Here is a 22982-nt window from a genome sequence, read left to right on the forward strand (position 1 = left end):
TCTATCCATCGGAAAGCCCGAGAAGTTACGATCGTTGCCGATAAGTCGGTCAGATCTACGATCGTTGCCGATAAGTCGGTCAGATCAGGGAACAGGAAACACACTTTGTGTGTATTTCTTGGCCTAATTAACATTGACATGTTGTTGAATAAGTCACGAACACATCGGTTATTCAAAACCGTTAACCGTCCTAAGATGTTATAGTGTACTTAAATGTACCATAAAAATGAAATTGACGGTCAGGTGTGCATATCACGAAGTAATTTAATAAATTATCATTAATGAACACTAATTGAAAATGATCTCATTTTTAATAAGCAATCAGCTCTTTTTATATTTGTTTCAAGACAAAAATGTTTAGGCATTCAATGAATTGTTTATTAAAAAAGGTAGTTTTTCAATTTCTTTTTACCCCATAAGCGTCTTAGTATTCGTCGAGTATTTTTAAACGGTTGTGATGTGAAAGTTGTTAAGTGTGAAAGTTGTTAAGTGTGAAAGTTGTATAGATTGTATATACTGTAGGTGGAAATGTAGTCAAAATGAAATATACCTTTGTTTGGTTTGGTATAAGATCTTATATTCAGTGGCGTCGGAAGAAAATTCAAAGTTTGTGTGTGGGTGAGGGGGGGGGGGGGGGGGGGCTAGACTAATCCTCAGAAATCTTGACAAAAGTCCCAAAGTCATGAAAATCCTTACCGTGGGGGGGGGGGGGGAGTACCTATACTTCCAAAACAGTTTCTTACCTACCAAAATTTTCCCCCCAAATCATCAAAATCTATATCCGTGGAAGGCGGGGGGGGGGGGGGGGGAAGTATACCTATACTATCCAAACAAAATTACCTGCCACAAAATTAATTATTTTTTCCCAGATCATGAAATTCCTAATCCGGGATGGGGGAAGGGTGAAAATACTCATTATTTCAATCTTCCCAGGTAAATTTCTGTTCTGATCAATTATATTTGCTGAAAGAAAAAGTGGTGGGGGCGGAACCCTCTTTTATGCGATGTGCCAAATGGTTAGGTCAACCTTTGCAACCCTTTTGCAACCCCCGGTTCCGACGCCTATGATATTTATTATTTAGTACACATGTACTGCTAGGATGGATGTTGCAGCATTACGCCAACAATCGCGGAAGCAAGTACACGTTTGAAAAATGTATGCTCGTGTGCATTTCTTTTTAAATGTTTGGGTGGTGGGGGAGGGGGTGAGGGGACTTCTATATGTGTAATATGTTAAATCAAGACGACTCAGGAAAACTCTTAACTTCTAACATTAATCTTATTGGGGTTTTTTTCTCCATAAAATACAACAAACGAAAAAATCCCACTGTTGCCTTTTTCCCCCGAGCCAATGTGTTGTTTTCAATTGTATTTATTCATTATTGAGTTCATTCTTGCGTGTAAGACAGTCTATAGAAATTAAAGGAATTCAATTTCTGTAATAGAACGCAGTGGTGCGAGAGAGGGGGCACAAAACATGCACACGTCAAATTATGAACCCGCGCGCGCGTCACTGGGACAGGAAACGTATATATCTCTGATATAGGTAAAATACATACAAAGGTAACATGTTAACGAACCCCGGCTGTCATTCCAACACCTGTATTGCCGCTATACGCTATAATCAACAAGCAATATTAAGCTATTTGATTCATATAACTTGTCGCGAGAACTCATATTCGAGGAAAACCGAGGGACTGTTACCATTCAGGTTAAAAGACGCAACGATAGTGAGACAGGGGGAGAAGTAGAGAGGGAGGAATTTATCAGGCATTGAGGGGGGATATATATAGAAACATTTCCTGTGAAGGAACTCAACGAGGAAACAATTCTTTTCCTGATATTTTTAGGTAGTTTGTACAAAGTTGCTGATATGACCTGAGGACCGGTCGGTTTTATTCCAGTGAGACTGTGGTCAAAATGGCCAGGATACTTCCGAGTAGAGGTAAGATAATTTTTAGTTTGTTCCTTTATTAGAGGTAAAGAGGGTTTATCAGAAGGGGGTGGATGATATCACGTCTATTATAAATAGATAATCCGGGATTGCTTCGTGTAATCTTTTCCTTTCCAAAAAAATGATGGAGTCTAACGTAACGTTACGGAATGTATGGTGTAGGGAAAAGGAATGTGGGGGGGGGGGGGGGGGGGGGGCTCCCTCCTTTTCTTTAAAACGCATTCTAACAAATTCTTTCCAAAATGAAAAATTCTAAGTAGAAGGGGTTCATCAAAAATCTGTTATACGGTACATGTCAAATATGATACTTAAGAAATTATATTGTTGGGGTATGTAAAATGAGTTGAGTTTTGGTGGAAATAAAAAATTAGAACCGATGCGGATGGCTACGTCTTAAACGGTCTATTCCTGATAACCGACCCCGAAATCATTTGTGATATTCTCTAATTCATGCATATAGGGTCTGAAATAAACGACTTGAAGAAAATGAAAAATGGGATTGTTAGGTCATATTAGTGAAACAAAGGTAGAGATGTGGTTAAAATGTAATTATAATGGATAAGCATTATAATGTTCAAGTTCATTAATTCGCTCAGACCACTTTATTTTTGGTATGTAAGGCACATTTAATAAACAAACATTTGAATACGAATACATCCAGAGGAATACAATTTAAAAAAAAAAACAGAACAAAAAAGTGATAAAAAGTATTCACAAAATAGAGGTTTCAGTGTGTTAAGGAGGACAGACTATCTAGTGGATTTTTTTTTTTTAAACTAACAATGTTTATTAAGTGGTTTAACCTTACTGGTTGATATCACTTTGATAACATTTATACAGGACCTTTGCAGGTAATCGTTTCTAACGTTTGACAAAACACTGCATATATATGGTGAAATTCGTTTGCTGTTTTTGATTCATCAAACTCAATAGAATTATTTTTCCTTAAAGCAAACTTTTAAGGCTCTTTTAAGCTTGCACGAAGGTGGTTTTTAAAAAGTTGATTTTATGGTGATTACAAAAATGCTGCGGGATCTATATAGACATGTTACATGTAAATAATGGGTGCTATATGAAGGGAGTGTTTAACAATTGAGGAAGTCGATGTTACATGTAATTAGGAGTGTTACATATTAAATAAGTGGTACATGTGTTCAAATGTAAAAGACTGGTGTTACATACCAAAAATTATTACATGTAAAAGAGTGAGTGTTGCCTGTAAAGAAGGAGTAAAAGGTACATGTCAACGATGGTGTTACATGTAAAGGAGTGAAGGTACATGTCAACGATGGTGTTACATTTAAAGGAGTGAAGGTACATGTCAACGATGGTGTTACATGTAAAGGAGTGAGAGTTACATGTCAACGAGGATGTTACATGTAAAGGAGTGAAAGTTACATGACAACGATGGTGTTACATTTAAAGAAGTGAAAGTTACTTGTCAACTAGTGGTGTTACATGTAAAGGAGTGAAAGGTACATGTCAACGATGGTGTTACATGTAAAGGATTGAGAGTTACATGTTAGCGATGGTGTTACATGTAATGGAGTGAAAGTTACATGTCAACTTGTGGTGTTACATGTAAAGGAATGAAAATTACATGTCAACGAGGGTGTTACATGTTAGGTAGTAAAAGTTACAATTCAAGGAGGATGTCACATGTAAAGAAGAGAGAGTTACATGTCAAAGAAAGTGTAGCTTCAATGAAGGGTGTTCCATGTAAAGAAGTGCTTTAAATGTAAAGAAGCGATGTTATACCGGTATGTCAAGGAGTGTGTCACATGTCAAAAAGTGTTATTACATGGAAAGGATTGAGTGCTACATGTATATGAGTGATGTTAGATTAAAGGAGTGTTATTATATGTAAAGAACTGAGTGTAACACGTTATGGGTGGCGTTCCATTTGAAAGAACAAAAGAGGGGAGTTATATGTAAATGAGTAGTGTTATATTTGAATAAGTGTGCTAAATGTAACAAGCTTTATCATGAAAAAGATGTGTAATATGAGTTGAATTTAAAATAAATGGCGTTAGTGTAACATGTTAAGGAAGTTTAAAACATTAAGAGTCTGAAAGTTCTTTACATTTTCTGCCATACATATAAAAGTGTATCATATACAAGTAATTATAAAATTCATTGATGGTGACATCTATTACATTTGGAAAACTAGGACTGGGGAAGTTGGGGGTAGATATATCATGTATTTTGGAAATTATAATGTTGACATGTTAATGAATAACTCGGAACATAATGGGGGACATGCATACATGCTTACATGTAACCCTTCAGTTTTCATGCAAATGCAACCACTTTAAAAGTTGTATAAGTTTGAAGGATTGAAACACACTCTCAAATTAAACTATTTTTTTATCGCTACTAAAACAACACACTATTTATAATCTGTTTTGAACCCGTTGACTTGATGAATAATCTATTTGCCCCTAGAGAAATTGACTGAGATTTCGCATTGATGCAAGTATTACACGCAAAGGTTCTGTATGTATACATGTAAATGTTAATTCGCACACTGTGCAACGTGACAAGAATTAATACTTACATCGATGTACATGGGTAAATAAATCACCATCAATGAGGTACAATTTGAAATCCCTATCTAAAGGTAAGATTGTTTTGTTAGCATTAATTAAAGGCAGATGATGATAATGTACCATATAAAGCTGCTTCCTACCCCCCCCCCCCCCCTTTATCTTTTTATCAAACTAAAAAAGAGAGATTGGTTTTTGTTAATGCCGATCTGACATATGATCTTATGTTGTCACAACCACCCTATCCACACTTTCAGAGCTTTGGTGCTGGCATGCCCGCGGATCCTGATTTTTTTCTGGTGGGGGTTGGGTTCCGAGTGATCATTTTTGTTTTCCGGGAGGGCGGGGGGTGGGGTTCCAGGCCTGTTTTTTCGGTAATTTTACAATGCGAATTAATAAAATGAATTCTCCAGGTAGTTTATAAATTTAAATTACATGTAAGGAAACTGGTAAAATAATGAAGTTTTTAATAAATTCATTTTTTTTAAAGTCCCGAGAAAGAGTTGCACACAGAGAGAGAGAGAGAGAGAGAGAGAGAGAGAGAGAGAGAGAGAGAGAGAGAGAGAGAGAGAGGGAGCATTTTGTTGGAAATGGTATCATCATTGAGATCCGCCAACATAAACTCCACATATCTGTATCGTCAGGTTAGAGTAAAGGGGTTTCTTATCTATAAATACATCACGCAGACTATAGAAAAGACACACTGGCGTTCCAACATGGAGGGGCGAGCAGGTTTGTTTTACTTTCTGAAATAGTTCACCGATAATTTGATTAAAACTTAAAAGGCTATCAGTTTCTGATCGACTTTAGTGAACGAAGTCTATTAGTATCTCGTATATATGAGTAAACTGTTACGTTATGAGGGTATTCGGGGTTAGGGAAAGTGTGGGGGAGGGAGGGGGGGGGGGCTCATGTTTATAAATCCGTGTTAATTGATCAATTCTCATGTTTAGAAAACATTCAAATTCACGTGACAAAAATCTTGCTGGTATGTACACGTTAACATAGTAAGGGGGGTGGGGGTTTCGACGCTGGGGAGAGGGACGGGGAGTGGAGGGGGGGGGGGGGGCTCTTATCAAAATCATGTTTATGGTCACGGTGGCTCATTCTTAGAAATCATTAAGTTTACATTCTAACGTTTCCTTGGAAGTTTTTTTTATTTTCTGTTACATTACATTATATAGCCAGTCGTGCTTGAATTTATGACTAATGAAGACATTAAAATGCTAGTACGGGTTAAATAACTTGATATTATAATTAATGTTATTCAATTCATTTATTAGACCCTTGTATCCGCACGATTATTGTATAATAATTAACAAGGCTGGCGACAGGGACTCTGTGGAATGAATAACAACTCTGCATGTTTTGAAGACCTCATATGCATTATTTTTTTAAATGTTAATTTCATTAAGTTATGATTGCTCGTGCTTTACATCGAGATGGACGGTTAATGAAAAATGATAACATGTTTTATGTTTTGACCTAAAAAAAAAAAACGTTCTCGCGTGTTTGTGTGGTTAATATTCTGGGAAGTTATGAGTGTATGATGACAATGAGTGGGTACATGCGCGGATCTAGAAATGTCCCAAAAATAAGCCTCGGATCCCCGCGGGAGGGAGGGGGTTGCGGGTGTATGTGAAAAGTGTCATTACAATATATATATATATATATATATATATATATATATATATATATATATATATATATATATATATATATATATATATATATATATATATATATATATATATATATATATATATATATATACACACATGTAATAACGTGGCTGAAATAGAACATGATCCATGATTGGTCATTTTAAATACTCAGGTGTGCGGAAATTTTATTAATAGCATATGGTTTTTATTCATCGATAATTTGCATTTTCGGGAGTGGGGGGGATCTGTATTTCCTGTTTGCTTTATACGTCAGTTGTTTATTAATCACAAAAATATAAGAAATAAAAGTATTATGTGCTCGGGAATTGCTTTCTTTGAAGTACTAGTTAGTGTGTATGTGTGGGTAGGAAACTGGGTTTCAAAAAAGGGAGTAAGGAGGTGATAATCAGTGCATGAAATCTAACGTGTCCGAAAAGAGAGCTATTTGTTTATTAATATTTATTCCTGCTTTGGATTTAATTGGAATGTCAATAAAAATCGGCAGTGGTAAATATATATACATTAATGTGTGATAAAATCAAACTAAGACCATTATCTCTTGAGATGAAAATCATCTCGCATTCAGTTGTTATATAATGCTGAACCAAATCTAATGTGTAAATAGAAACAGCCTTCATCCTGTCCTTATTTATCTAATATTAATGTAACCATATTTACGATCATAATCACAAATCGTCCCAAATATAGTGGACCGAGCCTTCATGAAGTTTTTATATGTTATCCAAGTAATATATATATACACATGTAATATTTGCATGTAAATAGAAGTTGTAAATTGTCCAAACTAGTTTCTTAATCATTCTTTTGTATTCTCATATATGAAATATGTTCAAACGTTGGCCAGTACAAATTAAATTGGAAAAGTAGGTTTTTTTTCTGGGAATGGGGGAAGGGGGGGCGCAAAATTAAATACAGATTTTTTTTCTGGGTAGGGTGTAGTAGTGGTCGGTGGGGGGGGGGGGGGGGCTGATAACACTTATGGATTATATATAGAATCCAACCACACAACATGAATGCTGTTTATCGAATTTATCTGTATACCTGTGATAACAGCGTCAAAGGTGTGTAGATGTTAATATCAGCGAGTTATCAAATGAATGCACCGGTCCTGGGTCGTCTTGACACTCTCGCCATTGCTGTCAGCTTAAAAGTCAACTCAGAAATTAATATATGCAAACATTATGAACAATTATTACCCTCGGGTTAATGAGTATACAGAGAAAGTCGAGGAAACATGACACCGGAACCTATTTTTTATTCAAATCATATTTGATCACTCATATGCATTATAATACCAAGCAGTACATTGGGAACAAATTAAGTATGCATAAGAAAAGGGCCCTTTTTATAATTAATTTATAATTAATTTATAATGATTAAGAAAAATGATTATTAAATGGGTTTTATTTTTTTTTCTAAGCATCCATCAAGGTGCAATCTTTTGCTTTTAATGCAAGTTGAGTTTGTAGTGGATTAAGCATTCATTTGATAGAACTTAATTTACACTAATCGGATTTTATACAGCTTAAAGAAGATCTATTCATCCTTTTGTATAATGAAACGTTCCTCTATTGCACTTTTTATAATCAGAACTTGATTATAAAAATGTCAATTTCGATATTTCATTTTCAATAATATACTGAAGATGAAGTCATGAGTATAAAATAGAGCAGAAAATCAAACTAAAAATGCTTTTATTGAATATTAATATACATTTATACTCTCGAACTACCGGCATGTGATGTTTTCTGAAAATTCCCCAAAGCCCGCGTTAAATTCTAAATGAAAAAAGCTACATAAAATTATATAGGTGATCAGAAATTGATTAAATTTCACAAGTTTTATTTCTATTTAATCTTTTCTCCAACTGTTTTTTTTTTTAAATCGTAAGCTTGAGATTGCACATACAAGCTCTTGAAGAAATAAAAATGGGACCATATTTTACCGTTAAAATGGCCATTGCGTCTCGCCCTCTCGTCATAAAAAGTATATAATAAGCTCGCATCATTAAGACATCAATGGCATTCCTTGACCTGTCTGGATGTGGTCAATGATTCGTGGGCTCTGGGGGCCTCTAGGTCGTAAATGTCACCGCTGTGGAGTGTCCAGGAAATGCCCCAATGACCTTTTTCTGCGTTTTGCAGTGAACCAAATGTCTTCACGTCACTTTATGTCAGATAGAAAAGCGTATATTTCACATTTAATGCATTCAATGGCGTACCGCAAGGATGGACACTTCGGCTTAATCCGTTTGTGTATAACCAAAATGAATAAAATGTGTTGAAATTCTCATGCAAGGTTACACCGATGACCAAGCTTTTTAATAAGGATAAATGTCAAATGAGAAAGGAGATCGGAAGAAGAATGAGAATACAATCACAAAATTTCTTAGGGTTACCCCTTTAAGGATCCATTGTATACACACGAGTTCATGTATGTCAATTTTCAACAAAGTAAAATTTAAGCCAAAAAAAGTCTCCAAAGAGAAACAAGAATTGATCTACAGTGTAGACTTCAGTTTACTATAATTCATGATATTTTAAATCAAATTACCACGGAATCCGAAATGAATGTACACAGGCCTGGTTCATTTAATAACATACCTTACAATGACGAAATAGATTATTTAAACAGAAAAATACAACTGTTTGACTCTTTGACTTAGGCAACCCAATGATTCGAAGGAGCATCATGCAATGTTTTATGTTTAACGTATAGCATCCTTTCTACAATCGTATCGTAAAAATGCGTAATGGACAAAATTTCAAGTAATGCTAGCTCCTGCGCTGGGCCCCGGGTGATACAATTGTGATATGCTCGGTATAATAAAAAGTTTTATCATATTGTATGCGAAAACTAATTACAATTTAGTCCTAAGATTTTCGATCAAATTTTATTCCACGGTCATTCGCCCCCCCCCCCCCCCCCCCCCCCCCCCCCCGGATTTCCATACCATTATAGTGGACGGTTTAGGTAATGCTTCATGGCCACGCGCAAGGGCAATAAAGAGAAAGTGACAAAAAGGGGAAAAGGTAAAGGGAGAACATTTACCTCTTAAAGACCACGTACTTCCTTGGAAGGCGGCTCTCTTGCGCCGTGACCTTGTTTCGCTCTGGATGACGAGCCCGATCCATGTTACAGGTGCACGTCGATGTACATCGGATAAAACGAATGGAAGTATAGACACATAGACATAATAGTCTTACTATCATGCATGTATGTTTAAGGGGGGGGGGGGTCCTGTCACACTCCCTTTAAAAAAAAAACTTGTTTTAACTTTGTTGTTTTCAGTAAGTCTTTTCTTAACACACTTCCTTCGTATTTCATAACGTTTGGTCATTTAACTCATTCATTTCTCGTCTTTCATTTTAACCATCTTAAGTTTTTTTGTGCAGTACGATTTAACAGTACGTCCCATTCTTATTCTGACGACAAATTTTATGCGGATTTTCGTATTAATGTATCTAGAAAACACTGCTGTTACATCCAATAAAAAACTTCTAGCCAGGAATGAAATCAATGCTTTCATCTTAATAAAAGTATTTATTCCGTGCATTCATGCTGTGTCAAGATAAAAAAAAATATTGCTAAGTAAACTGTCTTTTGAGACATGTGGCATCGCATGGTTTCCTCATCTGCGGGTCATGTGATATTAGTGTTATGTAGAAGAAAATGAATTCAATTCATTTGATTGAAACAATCATGTAAATCATTTTACAAATACGCCAAACACGTCACTTTATTACACCAACATCTGGAGTTTATTTCGGCCTTATCGAGAAATCTTTTTTTTCTCTCCCTTAAATATTGCTTATCTCAAACTAAAATAGAGGAACGACAAACTAACTCATGTTTTGTCAGGTTTTGTCCAAGTCAATTGGTGATCAAAGAAAAAAAAAATCTTTCAATCGCGTAGTTTATAAACTACTACATATTTACAAAATAAAACAGTTTTAGTTAAAATATTTCTTGTGGCAAGTGTTGCGCATATCTTTTGATTATTTAAACATTTCGCCAGCATAATACTTAAATCATTCTAAAAACGTCCCTACCATGCTTGGAGGAATAAAGGATAGGCAGAAAAGAAAATATAATCAAGAAATGGTATATGATCATGAGTGATGACCTTTAATGATTAGGTTAAGAGTTGTGGGTTTTTTTTTTATTGTTTTTTTTTTTTTTTTGGGGGGGGGGGGGGCACAGTGTAACGCATGTTGTTAAACTGTATAATCATAAAGAATCAAGCACAGCTTTTAAAGTATAGTTACGCAATATGTATGAATGTCCATATGTCGCGCAAAGTATATTAAGTATATCAAATATGAAAAATTGTTGTCTCTTTTTTTTTTTTGCTTTAATTAGAGTCTCATTACACATATGCTTAAAAGGAGACACATTTTAATGCGATGTTTCACTTATAGATTACTGCGGGGTTATATAATCAGTTTTATATTTCAACAAACGCATCTGTTATATTTTGTTTAATCATATCGATTAACTTCTTCATTGAACAACAATGATATATAAATGGAGAGAGAGAGAGAGAGAGAGAGAGAGAGAGAGAGAGAGAGAGAGAGAGTGAGACGTTGGGAGGCCTGAGAAATTTGATGCAGTTAAGCTAGTGATAGAGGGTGTACATTTGTCAACTCGTATCAAATGTTATCAATTTGTGGTATGAATTATTGCATCGGTAACCTAAGGCTAAGCAATCAACACATCTGCCAAATGGTATATTTCTTACCATGTTTAGCTGTACCCAATAGAGATGAATGTATGTATAAAGATATAGTGAACTATTAAACTTTTTTATTATGGTATTTTCCTTTACTAAATAAAAGTTAATGTCTATATAATATACATTTAAAATTTTAAGCTAGATCTGATCGGTAATATGTTGACCATCCGACCCTATTAATTAAACCCTGATTGCATTTTTTCAATGAACTTGCTGTAAGTGCATTTCAGTACTTTGATTCTTCTGTACATTGTAGTACTTGGATGTGTCCAGACTTCCCACCTGAACTTCTGCTTCGGACTCTCCGTGGGTCTGGTCATTTCCTTCCTGATAGCCAGCTTCAGTTCCTTACAAACGCCACTCATCTTGACCAGGAAGTATGCAGCCAATCAGTTCGACAGCTACCTGTCTTCCCGGTCCCTCCAGGAAGTGGCGGGAACTTACGAGGGAGATGCACGAGGAAATGGACAAGAGGCTGTCCAAGAACGAGGTCAAGGAAGTCCTTTTTGAAGATGACCATAAACATCATGGTGGGTGAAGTCGATTTAAAAAAAAACATAAGCAGAGATTAAAAGGGTTCGATGGTCTTAGCCTTTTTTGTAGACAGTATTAATCTTCTTGAAAAGAAGAGCTCTATATACGTAAAAACGCCCAAATTTAGAAGGTGAAATATTTGGATTTTTCTATACTAAATTATAGTTTATAGCTAAACATACCATATCTTCAAATTTTAGGTTAATCTGATGGTTAATTTGTTGACCATCTAGCCTCCCTAAGCGAAAAATTCAAAACACCCCAAACAATATAAAAAACAAACAAAACCAATTTAAGTAAATATTAACTAAAATATAAAAACACAAATGATAAAATAAACATACAATTAAACAATATCAAAGATAAATCCCAAAAACAAGTCATGCAGTATTGATACTTTAAAACCCAATACAAACATAAAATAAACAAATTTATTACCAATCCTCGTATAGCAGTTACAGTAAGGTGTTATTTGCTGAATTAATTCCCAGTTTCAAATTCTTCACTGAAAAAGTAAGTAAACAAAAACAAATGTAAGGTGTGCGTATTTCTCTAGCAATGAAAAATTGCTAAAAATTTAACAGAATGAATTGAAACATTGATAACTAATAACTAGAATCAATAGTATGCAAATATGATTTTAGTCTAATAATATTAATTAAGGTTAAACTGCAAGCTACATGTACTTGTATAATTAATAAATTAACCTTATTGTTGTCATGTTGTAAATTTTGTATTTACTGCCACCTGGTAAATTCAAAATTTACAAAATGACATTATTATCATCCACAGGTGCTTGTGGACAGGAACGTGCACTACGACTATATGAAACAAGTGTGAATAGGAATTTAAATGCCAAGTCCTGATATTTCTATTATTTTCGACTTGACAAGTTATTAGAGATAAGGAACGAAAAAAATTAATATTCAATAAAAAAAAAATTGAGGACTTGAAAACGGGGGGGGGGGGGGGGGGGGGGGGGGGGGGTAGTGCACGGTCTTGTCCACAAGCACACACAACTGTTACATGTATCATCAAGAGAGGAGATGGAATAACAATAACGGTTGTTTGGTTTTCTTTATCGGCGCAGATGACGATGCAGTAGCCAGAAAGTTGGCCGAGGAAATTCGGATTTTGTGTTGGGTTATGACTGGCCCTCAAAACCTGGACAAGAAAGCCATTCATGTGAAAAAGACGTGGGGCAAACGTTGCACAAAACTGATATTTTTTAGTTCTGTGACAAACAACACCTTTCCTACCATTGGACTTAACGTTTCCGAAGGTCGAGAGCATCTAACGGGCAAAACCATGCAGGCTTTCAAATATGTGCATGACAACTTTTTCGACGAAGCTGATTGGTTCATGAAAGCTGATGACGACACGTATTTCATTATGGAGAATCTGCGTTACTTTCTCTCCTCGCAGGATAAAATGGAACCGGTGTATTTCGGTCACCATTTCAAGACAATAGTGAGACAGGGTTATTACAGTGGAGGAGCAGGGTATATCCTCAGTAAAGAGACTTTAAGGAGGCTAGCAACCACGGGACAAGATCCAAAATTTTGCCGGCAAGATGGCGGGGCGGAAGATGCAGAACTGGGTAAATGTATGCAAAACCTCGGAGTGAGGACCGCCAACTCCACAGATGCCCTCGGTAGAAGCAGATTCCACTGTTTTGATCCGGAGACGCATTTAATGGGGGGTTATCCCAACTGGTATTACAAATACGACGCAAATGGTGCCAAAAAGGTATGCTTTTAATTCAAATATTGTAATGAAGAAGTTTTCTATCTTCAATATATATCCTCTCTTTTTTTCCTTTTGCTACAAATATCTTTTTAGCAACCTTGCTTATTTGCAAATGGTAAAATAGAAATCCAAAACCTTTGCTTTTCGTTTGCTTTTTTTTTTTTAATTTTCTCCCGTCTCCCTGCTGTTTTTTAAATACCTTTATTTCAACAACACCCCATGTTTGCACAATAGTTATAGCCTTTCCATATCCTCCTCCCGCTTAAAGTAAATTTACATGTATATACGCATATAATCGAATATTGTTGGGACTTTCTACGATTTGCTACTCGCTATAAACAGACACAAAATCGACAAATTGTTTATAAGTTAAATTTTTTTAGCTAGCTTTCGGTTTAAAACCTTTTTGAAAAAGGGTTACAGTGTAGTATTGGATAATTTAGAGCTTCACATCCGGGGCATTTTATTTGTTATAACATTTATGATGCATTTTTACATAGAATTGTTTTTATTCTACCTACCTACCTTTGTAATCGGGCGTAAAACAATTACATAGAACATATAGAAGGTAATGAGATGATAATAATTTCCTCAAATGCAATAATAAGAGTTCAAACAAATTAATGCATATTCTATTTGTATTAATGACATTTTTACCGTCCATCTACGTGGAAACATTGAAATACAAAATTAATTTAGGTTCATTTAAGTTTTCTATGATAATTCAGTTGTACAATTTTTTAAACTCTCTAATAATTGAAATATTTACCTCTATTCCTTTATTCGATTATCAATCAAGTAAATATCACCTTTCTCAAATATTTGACTTTGCCACTCAACAAAAAACACGTAAATTAAAGCAATATGAGCTGTATTTTTTTTATAATTTTTTCTGCTGCAAAAACTTGCTAGTATGATAATTCTGCCTGTAACTTAAACTTTTTTGATTAAAAAGATTTGAAAAAGTAATTATTTTTTGTCAGAAGAAAGATTTCTCTTATAAGGAATAAATATATAGCAGGTCAATTTTTGTACAGGACGACACTAATTCAATTTTGCTTCAATTAAAACTTCTAAATGGCTTTTCCCACAAAAATAGGGCTAACAGAAATTAAGAAACCATGATATTTATTGTCATTTTGGTAGTAAATAACATTTTCGTAAACAAGAAATTCAGCATGAAAATTGCAGCTCATATTGCTTTAAATGATAAGTTTATGATTAGGTTATCAAGCATATGATAATTATCATATATATCTGAGCGTATAGAAAATTTAAAGTTAAACCTTAACCGCTGACATATTAAGATGAATCTTAATGTAAGTATTTTGTATTTGCAGGGGCTAGGTAGCATCAGCGACTATGCTATTTCCTTCCATTATGTTGGTCCCCGTAAAATGTACGGACTGGAATTCTTTATATACCATTTACGGCCCTACGGCATATCCAACGGCCTCCAAAATCTTAATTGGCCCGTTTACGAATAAACTGTTTCAATAAATTAAAAAATGATAATAATTTTTTTTAAAGAAAAAGAAACCCAGTTTAACTCATACGCTTTTTTTTTTATTTGTGTTGCTTCTAAGAGGCAATTTTTTTTTTAATTTCCGCAAGTAATGTCCGACATTTTATGGGGATTGTGACGTAACAATATCCTCGGATCACCTGCATCTGTTTCCCAATAGATTAGTTTCATATCTTGCCTTTTCATACTTTTTACTTTCCTTTGCACAAGCATGTCTGATCAATATGAATGATTTAAAAGGTAAGCTATGCTTCTTAATTGAAAACAATATTATTTTTTTTGCTAACGAAATGAAAATTTGGTGGTGGAATTGGAAGATTTGAATTTGATCAAATACTGCTCACTTTGTAAATCAAATACATCTCAAATTATAAATCAAAAAAGAAAATAAAACAAAAACTTATGATCTTTTTCCTTTGGATTTTCAGGGCTTGGAAAGTATCAGTGACTATTCTGTTTCATTTCATTATATAAAACCCGAGAGCATGTACTCGTTAGAGTTCTTTGTTTACCATTTGAGACCGTACGGGATTGTAGCTGGCAACCAAGACTTGAACCGGCGTGTGACGTCATACATAAAAAACGCGACGCAGTCGGATAAAGTGAAAAACTGACAGCTGTGTACTTAGACTTTTATGACTTCAAAGTCTACAAAAACACCGCTTTGGAAGAAATACAAGACAGAGAAGACTATCTAAAGCATTATTTTTAGTTTGCATGTACCTGAGCGCCATAAATTACATCGGGGTTTTTTTTCCGGCTTGCCAAAACACATTAAGGTTGCCAAATTTAAGTTTGTCGTCAACCAGTCTTGTAATTTGTTTTACAAACCTTCCGATGATGCATTGCCATAACTTCCATGGGGTTGCATGTTAAGAATTTGCTATGATCATCAATCATGCAGTTTGCGTTTTGAAAGTGGAACAAAACAATACCGATATTTGTTTAGATCACTTGTTTCATGTTTAAAAACAATTTTTCTGCCAAACAGATCGTGAGAGCTGGACTGTGCTGTGGTGTGTTTTCCCCTGACAATGCATGCTCTATTCAAAACATGTGCAAAAAAACTGCCTAAGTATTTATAGCCATAATTTTTTTTATTTCAAATTGCTGTCCCAGAAAACTTAATGAGTTTAAGATGTAGGAATGCACTCTGCACATGAAGATCGCCAACTGTGTATATGACACAAAACATCTCATTGTCACAAACATGCATGGCTGTCACTTATTTTGAATGAAATGAATGGCAATTAAACACTTTTGATGTATATGGGGTTATTTTATTGTGACAATAAGAGTTATTTGAAAAGAAAATCCATTTAAATGTCATTTCATGTCAAATGTGTTCATATATAATTATACATATATTTATTTTTTTAAATTTTGTTCTATTTATTGCCTATGTTCTTTGAAATAAAACTGATGTTGCAAATTTTACATATTGTTCAATTCATTATTACAATAAACGTATAAAAAGTACAAACAAAATGATAATTAGGCAGAATTACATGAGCATAAAAAATTTCGAATGATATTAAATTCTAATCACTTTTGAAATTGAAATTACAAACAATAGTAATTAGTATTGTTTTATATGTTTAAATGATTCTTTTTACATTTCATAAAAAACAATAGCTTATTTAGATTAGAACCTATCTGGAACATCTTAAAATGTTACCGCATCTTTAAATGAGATCAAAAATGAAGCTAGATTGGAAGTCGTCGCAAGGATAAAAAATGCTTATAAGTTAAATGTCCTTTAAAAAAGGACTGCGATAGGTGGACCATACATATGTGCATCTTCGCTAGCCAAGCGTTTCTATGACATATGTGTTTCTTACGGAAACGTGAAAGCCTTTATAACAATTATCACAGTTTCCACCGATTCTATCCCCCTGCTTTTCTATGAAAACATCTACAGAAGAGAAGACCTCTAATTACAAAAGTGAAATGATGTATATCATAGTAGAAAGCCTGGATTTGGTGCCTTCAACCACTAAATTTGTACATTGTATGATATATAGCAGGGACCTTTCACCTCAGAATTAAACATATATTAGATATGAACTGTCATTGAAGATTACATGTATAGTATAAGGCGAATTCACTACTTACACATGTGCAGTCACACATTACGTCTCGCAATACATGTGCTTACTGTTATCTATGCAGCTTCGTGTAAATTGATTTCTTATTTTGATGCATTTCTCTTGAAATGTAAACTTTTATACAGTGAAATTATTATTCAACTATATATTTATATGATTGTGTAATTATTCCCATTAGAGTATAAGAATAAATTAAATATGAAATTTATTCATTGTTTTATATCTCATCGAGATTCTTTTAAATACAGATGCCGACGAAGGGGACTGTGTGTTTATAGTGCATTGTGTAACAATTTAAATAATTATGACAAATCAATAGTCATTTTGTCATTATTACATGTATCCCTGTTTAAGTTTAGTTATCAATGCAATTCTTGTCTTGGTAGACATTAATTATCCTAAAAAAATATACAGCAAACACCCCAGACAGTAGACCAGAGCTAGACTTGTAGATTGTGACATGGTCCGCGGTATTTGGACAACAGTACCCAAGCGCCTTCAGGGATATGGTCACTTCTTCAACGTTCCATTCTAACAACCCACATGACCCAGGACATGGTGATTATGTCAATACGATCATACCTGGACAGCTGACCTCTGAGGAGCTCTCCAATCTGATGACCAAGGTGATGTATTGATCGACCTTTGCCGATACAAGCATATCCGGACACCTGACACAGTATACAATGCTCTGAGGGACTCGATGACCAAGGCGTTTATTAACCGTTAGATTCTATAAAGTTTGATTTAAGATTGTGCATTTATGGCCTCATCCCTCCTACGAGGTACATTGAGAATAAGTACATGAATATATGTAAAAAAAATAATAATATATTCACTTATCAAATCTAATACATCAGTTTGACTGATAAACGCCTTATTGGATCTACATGTATATACATGTATAATGCTATGATTCGGCTAGGCCCCGTAATTTGTACATTACTCAATTCAGTCCTCAACAAAAATCTTTGTAAGACAAGAGGCCCATGGGCCTTATCGGTCACATGAGTAGCTGCAGTATGGCTTTTGCAATGTATTTTCATGTGCATTATGATTACAGGGATAATGAAATCAATCTTACTATTCCTGGATTGTTTGATTTTAAAAAAACTTTCTAAGTTATAAAAAAATATCTATAAATTGTAGCTTAGCATACAGTGACATAATTAAAGCTGCTTGGTCCGATTTTTTTGTAATTACAGTATCAAATTTTTTTCCATACAAATCATTTATCTTAAAAAGTTGTGGACTTTCTCCTATTTACACCAGCAGAATCAGACTCCTTTCAAAGTTAGAAATATTCAAAGTAAATAAAAATAATTTCTCTTTGGGCAAACGAAAAAACAAACGAAAATGCATCACGGGAATGTTTAGAAAAGGAAACCGCTTGGTTTCGCCCCCCGAATGATTGGGGTTATTCAACCCACATCCTATGCATCGATTGTAAAGAAAGCAGACTTTGGAAATATTAGCGAACAAAACGTACACATGTTTATTTGTAATTTGTCTGATCATTTCGACCTTTATTTAAAGCGATGTCAAAGTCGTAATACAACCATACCCGTCTCGTCGTCAGGGGTGAAATTTAACATGAGGCGAAATAACGCAGTACCTTTTAATGTCGTTTGTTTTGTTAGCAAATTTTGTACGTATTTTTCTTCATTGAAATTTGGCATAATTGACGGGTAAAACTACTGCAATGACTATTATTATACATATACTAAGCATAGCCATCGTTTAAAAGCGTGCATAAAATTTGATATAAAATCGGACCAATTAAGCAGCTTTAAACAAATCCAAAGTACAAAAAAAATCGGTTGAAATTACACCATTCTACCCTACATGTACATGTATATAATCATTATTATAATAGCCCTGTCCTAACACCAGAACCCATGACCCTGGGTCAATGCAATTACAATCATGCCAGCAGTTTGGCCCGCTTGTACTGAAGAATAAGAGGATCTTTTTAAAAAATCATTCCATTAATTTTGATGGTTTTATCCCCACCCCTTAGGCCCCAGGGGAGGGACAGGGGCCATGAATATCACGATTTTTACTCCCCTTTACACATAGATGCTACATGCCAAATTTGGTGGAAGTTGGTCCAGTGGTTCCAGAGAAGAATGTTTAAAAGTTTATGTACGACGAACGACGACAGACAAAAACAGATAGCAATAGATCACCTGAGTAATGAGAGGCGATGGATTGCATTTTAGAGTAAAAAGACGTCAAATATTTGAAAAGGGTAACGCGCAAAACGTGTGTGTTATAAAATTTCGGGAGAAAAACCACAGCAAGAGACAAAAAATGGTGGAGATACATTTAGGTAAAAGTTAAGTTAGTTTAGTTAAGTTTAGGCTCTCTGTGCCAGCAATAACATAACAGTCTCTTCCAATTCACAATATTTACGTTTTTCAGTGTTTTTGCCTGTGATAACACTACGTATCGATTTTGTACTATACAGTCCAATAACTTCAAATAGCGGGGTTTGTTTATTTATATTTTAACATTTAATCGTACCATGGCTGAAAATTATATAAATATAAGTAATAAGGAATCATTCTTTGAATATTATGAGGTGATAATTTCAGTCAGGGCGTGATAAAATCTATCATTAAGGCCTTTTCAAATTTTGGTCAATCATTAAAAATGCACAAGTAAACCATTACATAATATTTTGATCTCAAATCGTGTCTATGGGTCCATTTAAGTCACCCCCTCCATCCCCCCATCGCGTGCAACATACAAACCTTGCATAAATTAACGCAAACAAATTATAAACGTCTAACAACGAAGGCTATGGTACGTATTGAGTGAATTTTGATGAAAAATCAAGACCTATGTCAAGTCAGAGTCGATGGTTCACATGCAAAAACGTCTTACATTGAGATAATTTCGAAATATTAATTAAAAATTTTGAAAACAGTAAGACCGTTTGTGCGACGCCTTAAATAATTTCAAAATATTTTCTGTCCTAAATTGGGAAAGCTGAATGCGGACGATAAACTTCAGCGGTTTTTACAATCTGGAGAGTTCCTTGGACGTGTTAAAAAAAGAAGTTCTCCACATCTTATTCACGTAGGTACACTGTATTTAATTGTACTAGATAAAACATCACACCCCCTTTAATTAAACAATGTCATTATTTGACAATCACATGGGCGTTACTTCATTAATGTGATTTTCAAACAAAGAAAGTTTAACGAGTATGATGACGCTATCAAATTTCCAAGAGTTTGTTATACTACAAAATTCGTTTTGGAATTTTTTATTTTCTATTCCAATATCCGTAATTTACTTATTTGTTATTATAATAATTTGTTGTTTTATTTCAACTGTTTTTATTTAACATTATCAGTCCTTTGGATAAACGGTCTATCACCTTTCATTAAATTGCTGTTTTCTTTAAATCAATACATGTATATTAAAAGTTGAATCGTACAAACCATATGGACCCTCCCCCTTTTTATCAAAAGAAAAACTGACATACGGTATTATGAATATAATCTTTCAGATACACTATGTAACAGTGCTTGGTTTGGTCCTTGACTGCTACCTTAAAATCAATATATTTAGCTTCTTCAGGGGTACTAACGTACCCAGTTATATGTTTGTCCAGTATGGAGACGTTGATTGGTCAACTCTTGGTCCGCCTACCAACATGTTCTTAAAAACGTCAGACATGTATTTATCAACCAATAAAGTACTGTATTAAACTAACTTATCAACGGTATTTCCTCCCTTATCAATATCTATATAGCATGAAATCATTCTACTGTAAATTTTGCTAACTTTAAGGATCACAAAAGTTTCCATAAACAAACTTTCAAATGTTTTGTAAACATATATTTTGCTTTACTGTCTACCCAAAAAATCCTTTTGAATGTAATCAAAAAACTTTTACGCCCACTTTAAAATCTTAGTGGATGTATTCATGTAACATACGGTCAACCTTCGTTGTCTCAAACTAGATGGGACTATTTGAAAACTTCGAGATATCCGAGGATTCAAGATAAATACTTAAATAATAAAGTAGTTGCCGAATTGCAAATTACTTCCAAATATCCATTGATAGGAGATATCAGTGTTTGAGATATCGAAATTCAACTGCATATTTTTTTTAAACATATTTATTTAACATACATCTTCCCAAAGCAACGCTCTATGTACAGCAGTGCAGATTTTTTGAGAAGATACATGTAACCTAATTTATACATCTAAACATTTTTATGGTGGTTCTTAGGGTATCTGAAGTGGTGAAAAACAAAGCAAATTCCAACAATAAGATTATCAGCATGTCAAAAAAATAAACCACAAAAGGGTAAAAAATTAGGAAACAATTTTAATCTTTTTCTTCTAACTTTAAACATGATTACGGTACATCCAACTGAAAAACACATGTAGATAGTGATTACAAGTGAAATGCGTTGTGATAAATGAGTCTGCTGAAAACGATTTCCAAGGTACCCCTCTCAGCCGAGGCATCTAATAATACCCTATCCCCCTCTAAAAGAGATAGGCATGAATAAATCTGCAAATAATTAACACCGATGTACAGCAATAACGTCCGGAGGTTCCATAATCACACGATGAATTTTTGTTATGTTTGAGTACGAAAAAAAATATTAATCATGTCCTGTATATACATGTTATATTTGATGTACCAGGTATATACACACGTAACTATAAAAAAGCTGGAAACAATTGAAAGTCAGTAAAATTCCAATCCTCCTAATGGTGAAACACATAGTCACGTCGGATGACTTTTTCTTACAGAGGATTTCATCTCTTCATAACCTTGAATCTTGAATGGCTTTCCTTTACTCTAAGTCAGGTAAGTCTGAAAAAATAGAGGAAAGAAAAAATTAATTCTTATTCAGAAACCTAAATACATATGTAGTTTTAAAAAAGATCCTCTTCGTGTATCAATCACGTAAAATGTTCCATGACTTATCAGTTTGGTGTAGCGGTAGCACAGAATGCTGTCTTAATGGAAAATTACAGTTTGTTCTCCATCAAGCTTTCTTTCATTTTTAAGTAAAAAGATTAAGGTTGGAAAATGTTTCTTACATGTATACTATTATAGACGACTATACAGATGTGAATATTTGTTGTAAATTTAAAATAATTTCTCTTTAAAAACAAAACTTTTTCACAACTATTTAACAAGCTCAAGCGTATGAACAAAAATGACAAGATTTTTTCAGTAATTATAATGGGTTATGGATGCTTGCAAACTTTTTATATTAGATATCTTCAAAAGGGAGTTAATTCTGATGAATCTTTATATCTCCATATGATAAAGTGAAAGTAGTTCGGAATTGATGTAACCAAGGTCCAATTTCTTTATTCACAAGTTTTATAGAATACACAAAATGTCCAAGGGGGAACGAAGAGCTCCCCTCATGCCTTGAGAGAGCTCCCAGATGTCCTTGTATTTCTGTAGGAAGGTACGACATGCTGTCACAGAAAGGCTGTCTGTGCCAGCAATAACTAACCAGTCACTTCCAATTTACAATATTTACATTTATCAGTGTCTTTGCCTGTGACAACACTACATATTGATTTTGTACTATACACTTATATAACTTCAAGTAATGTATAATTGGGGAGCAAGCGGGGTTTGCTTAATTCATCATACTATATCTCATTATACAATAAAAATATATAAATTTAAGTAATAAGGAATCATTAGTTGAATTTCATGAGGTGATAGTTTCAGTGGGGTGTGATCAAATTTATCATAAAGCCCTTCAGGCCTTATGTGATTTGATTACACCCCACCGAAATTATCACTTCATAAAACTAAAAGAATGATTCCTTATTCCTTAAACATTGACCACAGGGTCCAATATCTGGCATATCCAGACATCCAGATTTCACTTCTTCACTCTTCAGTCATTTGGTTCAAGTGAGGCCAAAAAAAATTAATGATTTCTTTTTTAGGCACATCTACATTTTGTCAGCTCAAGAACTTTTGTTGTCTTGATTTACCTATTTCATTGCATTACTGAATGGAAGGGTGAATAACCCAAATTTTTAATTCTAAATCAGAGATTGAGTTATTTTCTCTTTCAATGAAATTTAAAACAAAATTCCATTTACAACACTTTTTGAAATCCTGAAAAACTGAAAATATT

At 34.2% G+C, this 22982-nt stretch overlaps 1 protein-coding gene and 1 pseudogene across 3 annotated transcripts in view; one reads left to right on the forward strand and one right to left on the reverse strand.

Annotated features, from left to right (window-relative positions):
- Positions 1-1504: 1504 nt before the first annotated feature.
- Positions 1505-15292, forward strand: LOC128163938 (glycoprotein-N-acetylgalactosamine 3-beta-galactosyltransferase 1-like; annotated as a pseudogene).
- Positions 15293-21166: 5874 nt separating this feature from the next.
- Positions 21167-22982, reverse strand: part of LOC128162861 (uncharacterized) — a 36379-nt gene continuing 34563 nt past the window's right edge. For all 3 annotated transcript variants that reach the window (XM_052826278.1, XM_052826277.1, XM_052826276.1), the window contains one exon: positions 21167-21682. In XM_052826278.1, the coding sequence (XP_052682238.1) occupies positions 21663-21682 (20 nt within the window). In that variant the 3' untranslated portion in view covers positions 21167-21662. The remainder of the gene's footprint in view (positions 21683-22982) is intronic.

This window comes from Crassostrea angulata, chromosome 9 (assembly GCF_025612915.1).
Source record: "Crassostrea angulata isolate pt1a10 chromosome 9, ASM2561291v2, whole genome shotgun sequence".
NCBI lineage: Eukaryota > Metazoa > Mollusca > Bivalvia > Ostreida > Ostreidae > Magallana > Magallana angulata.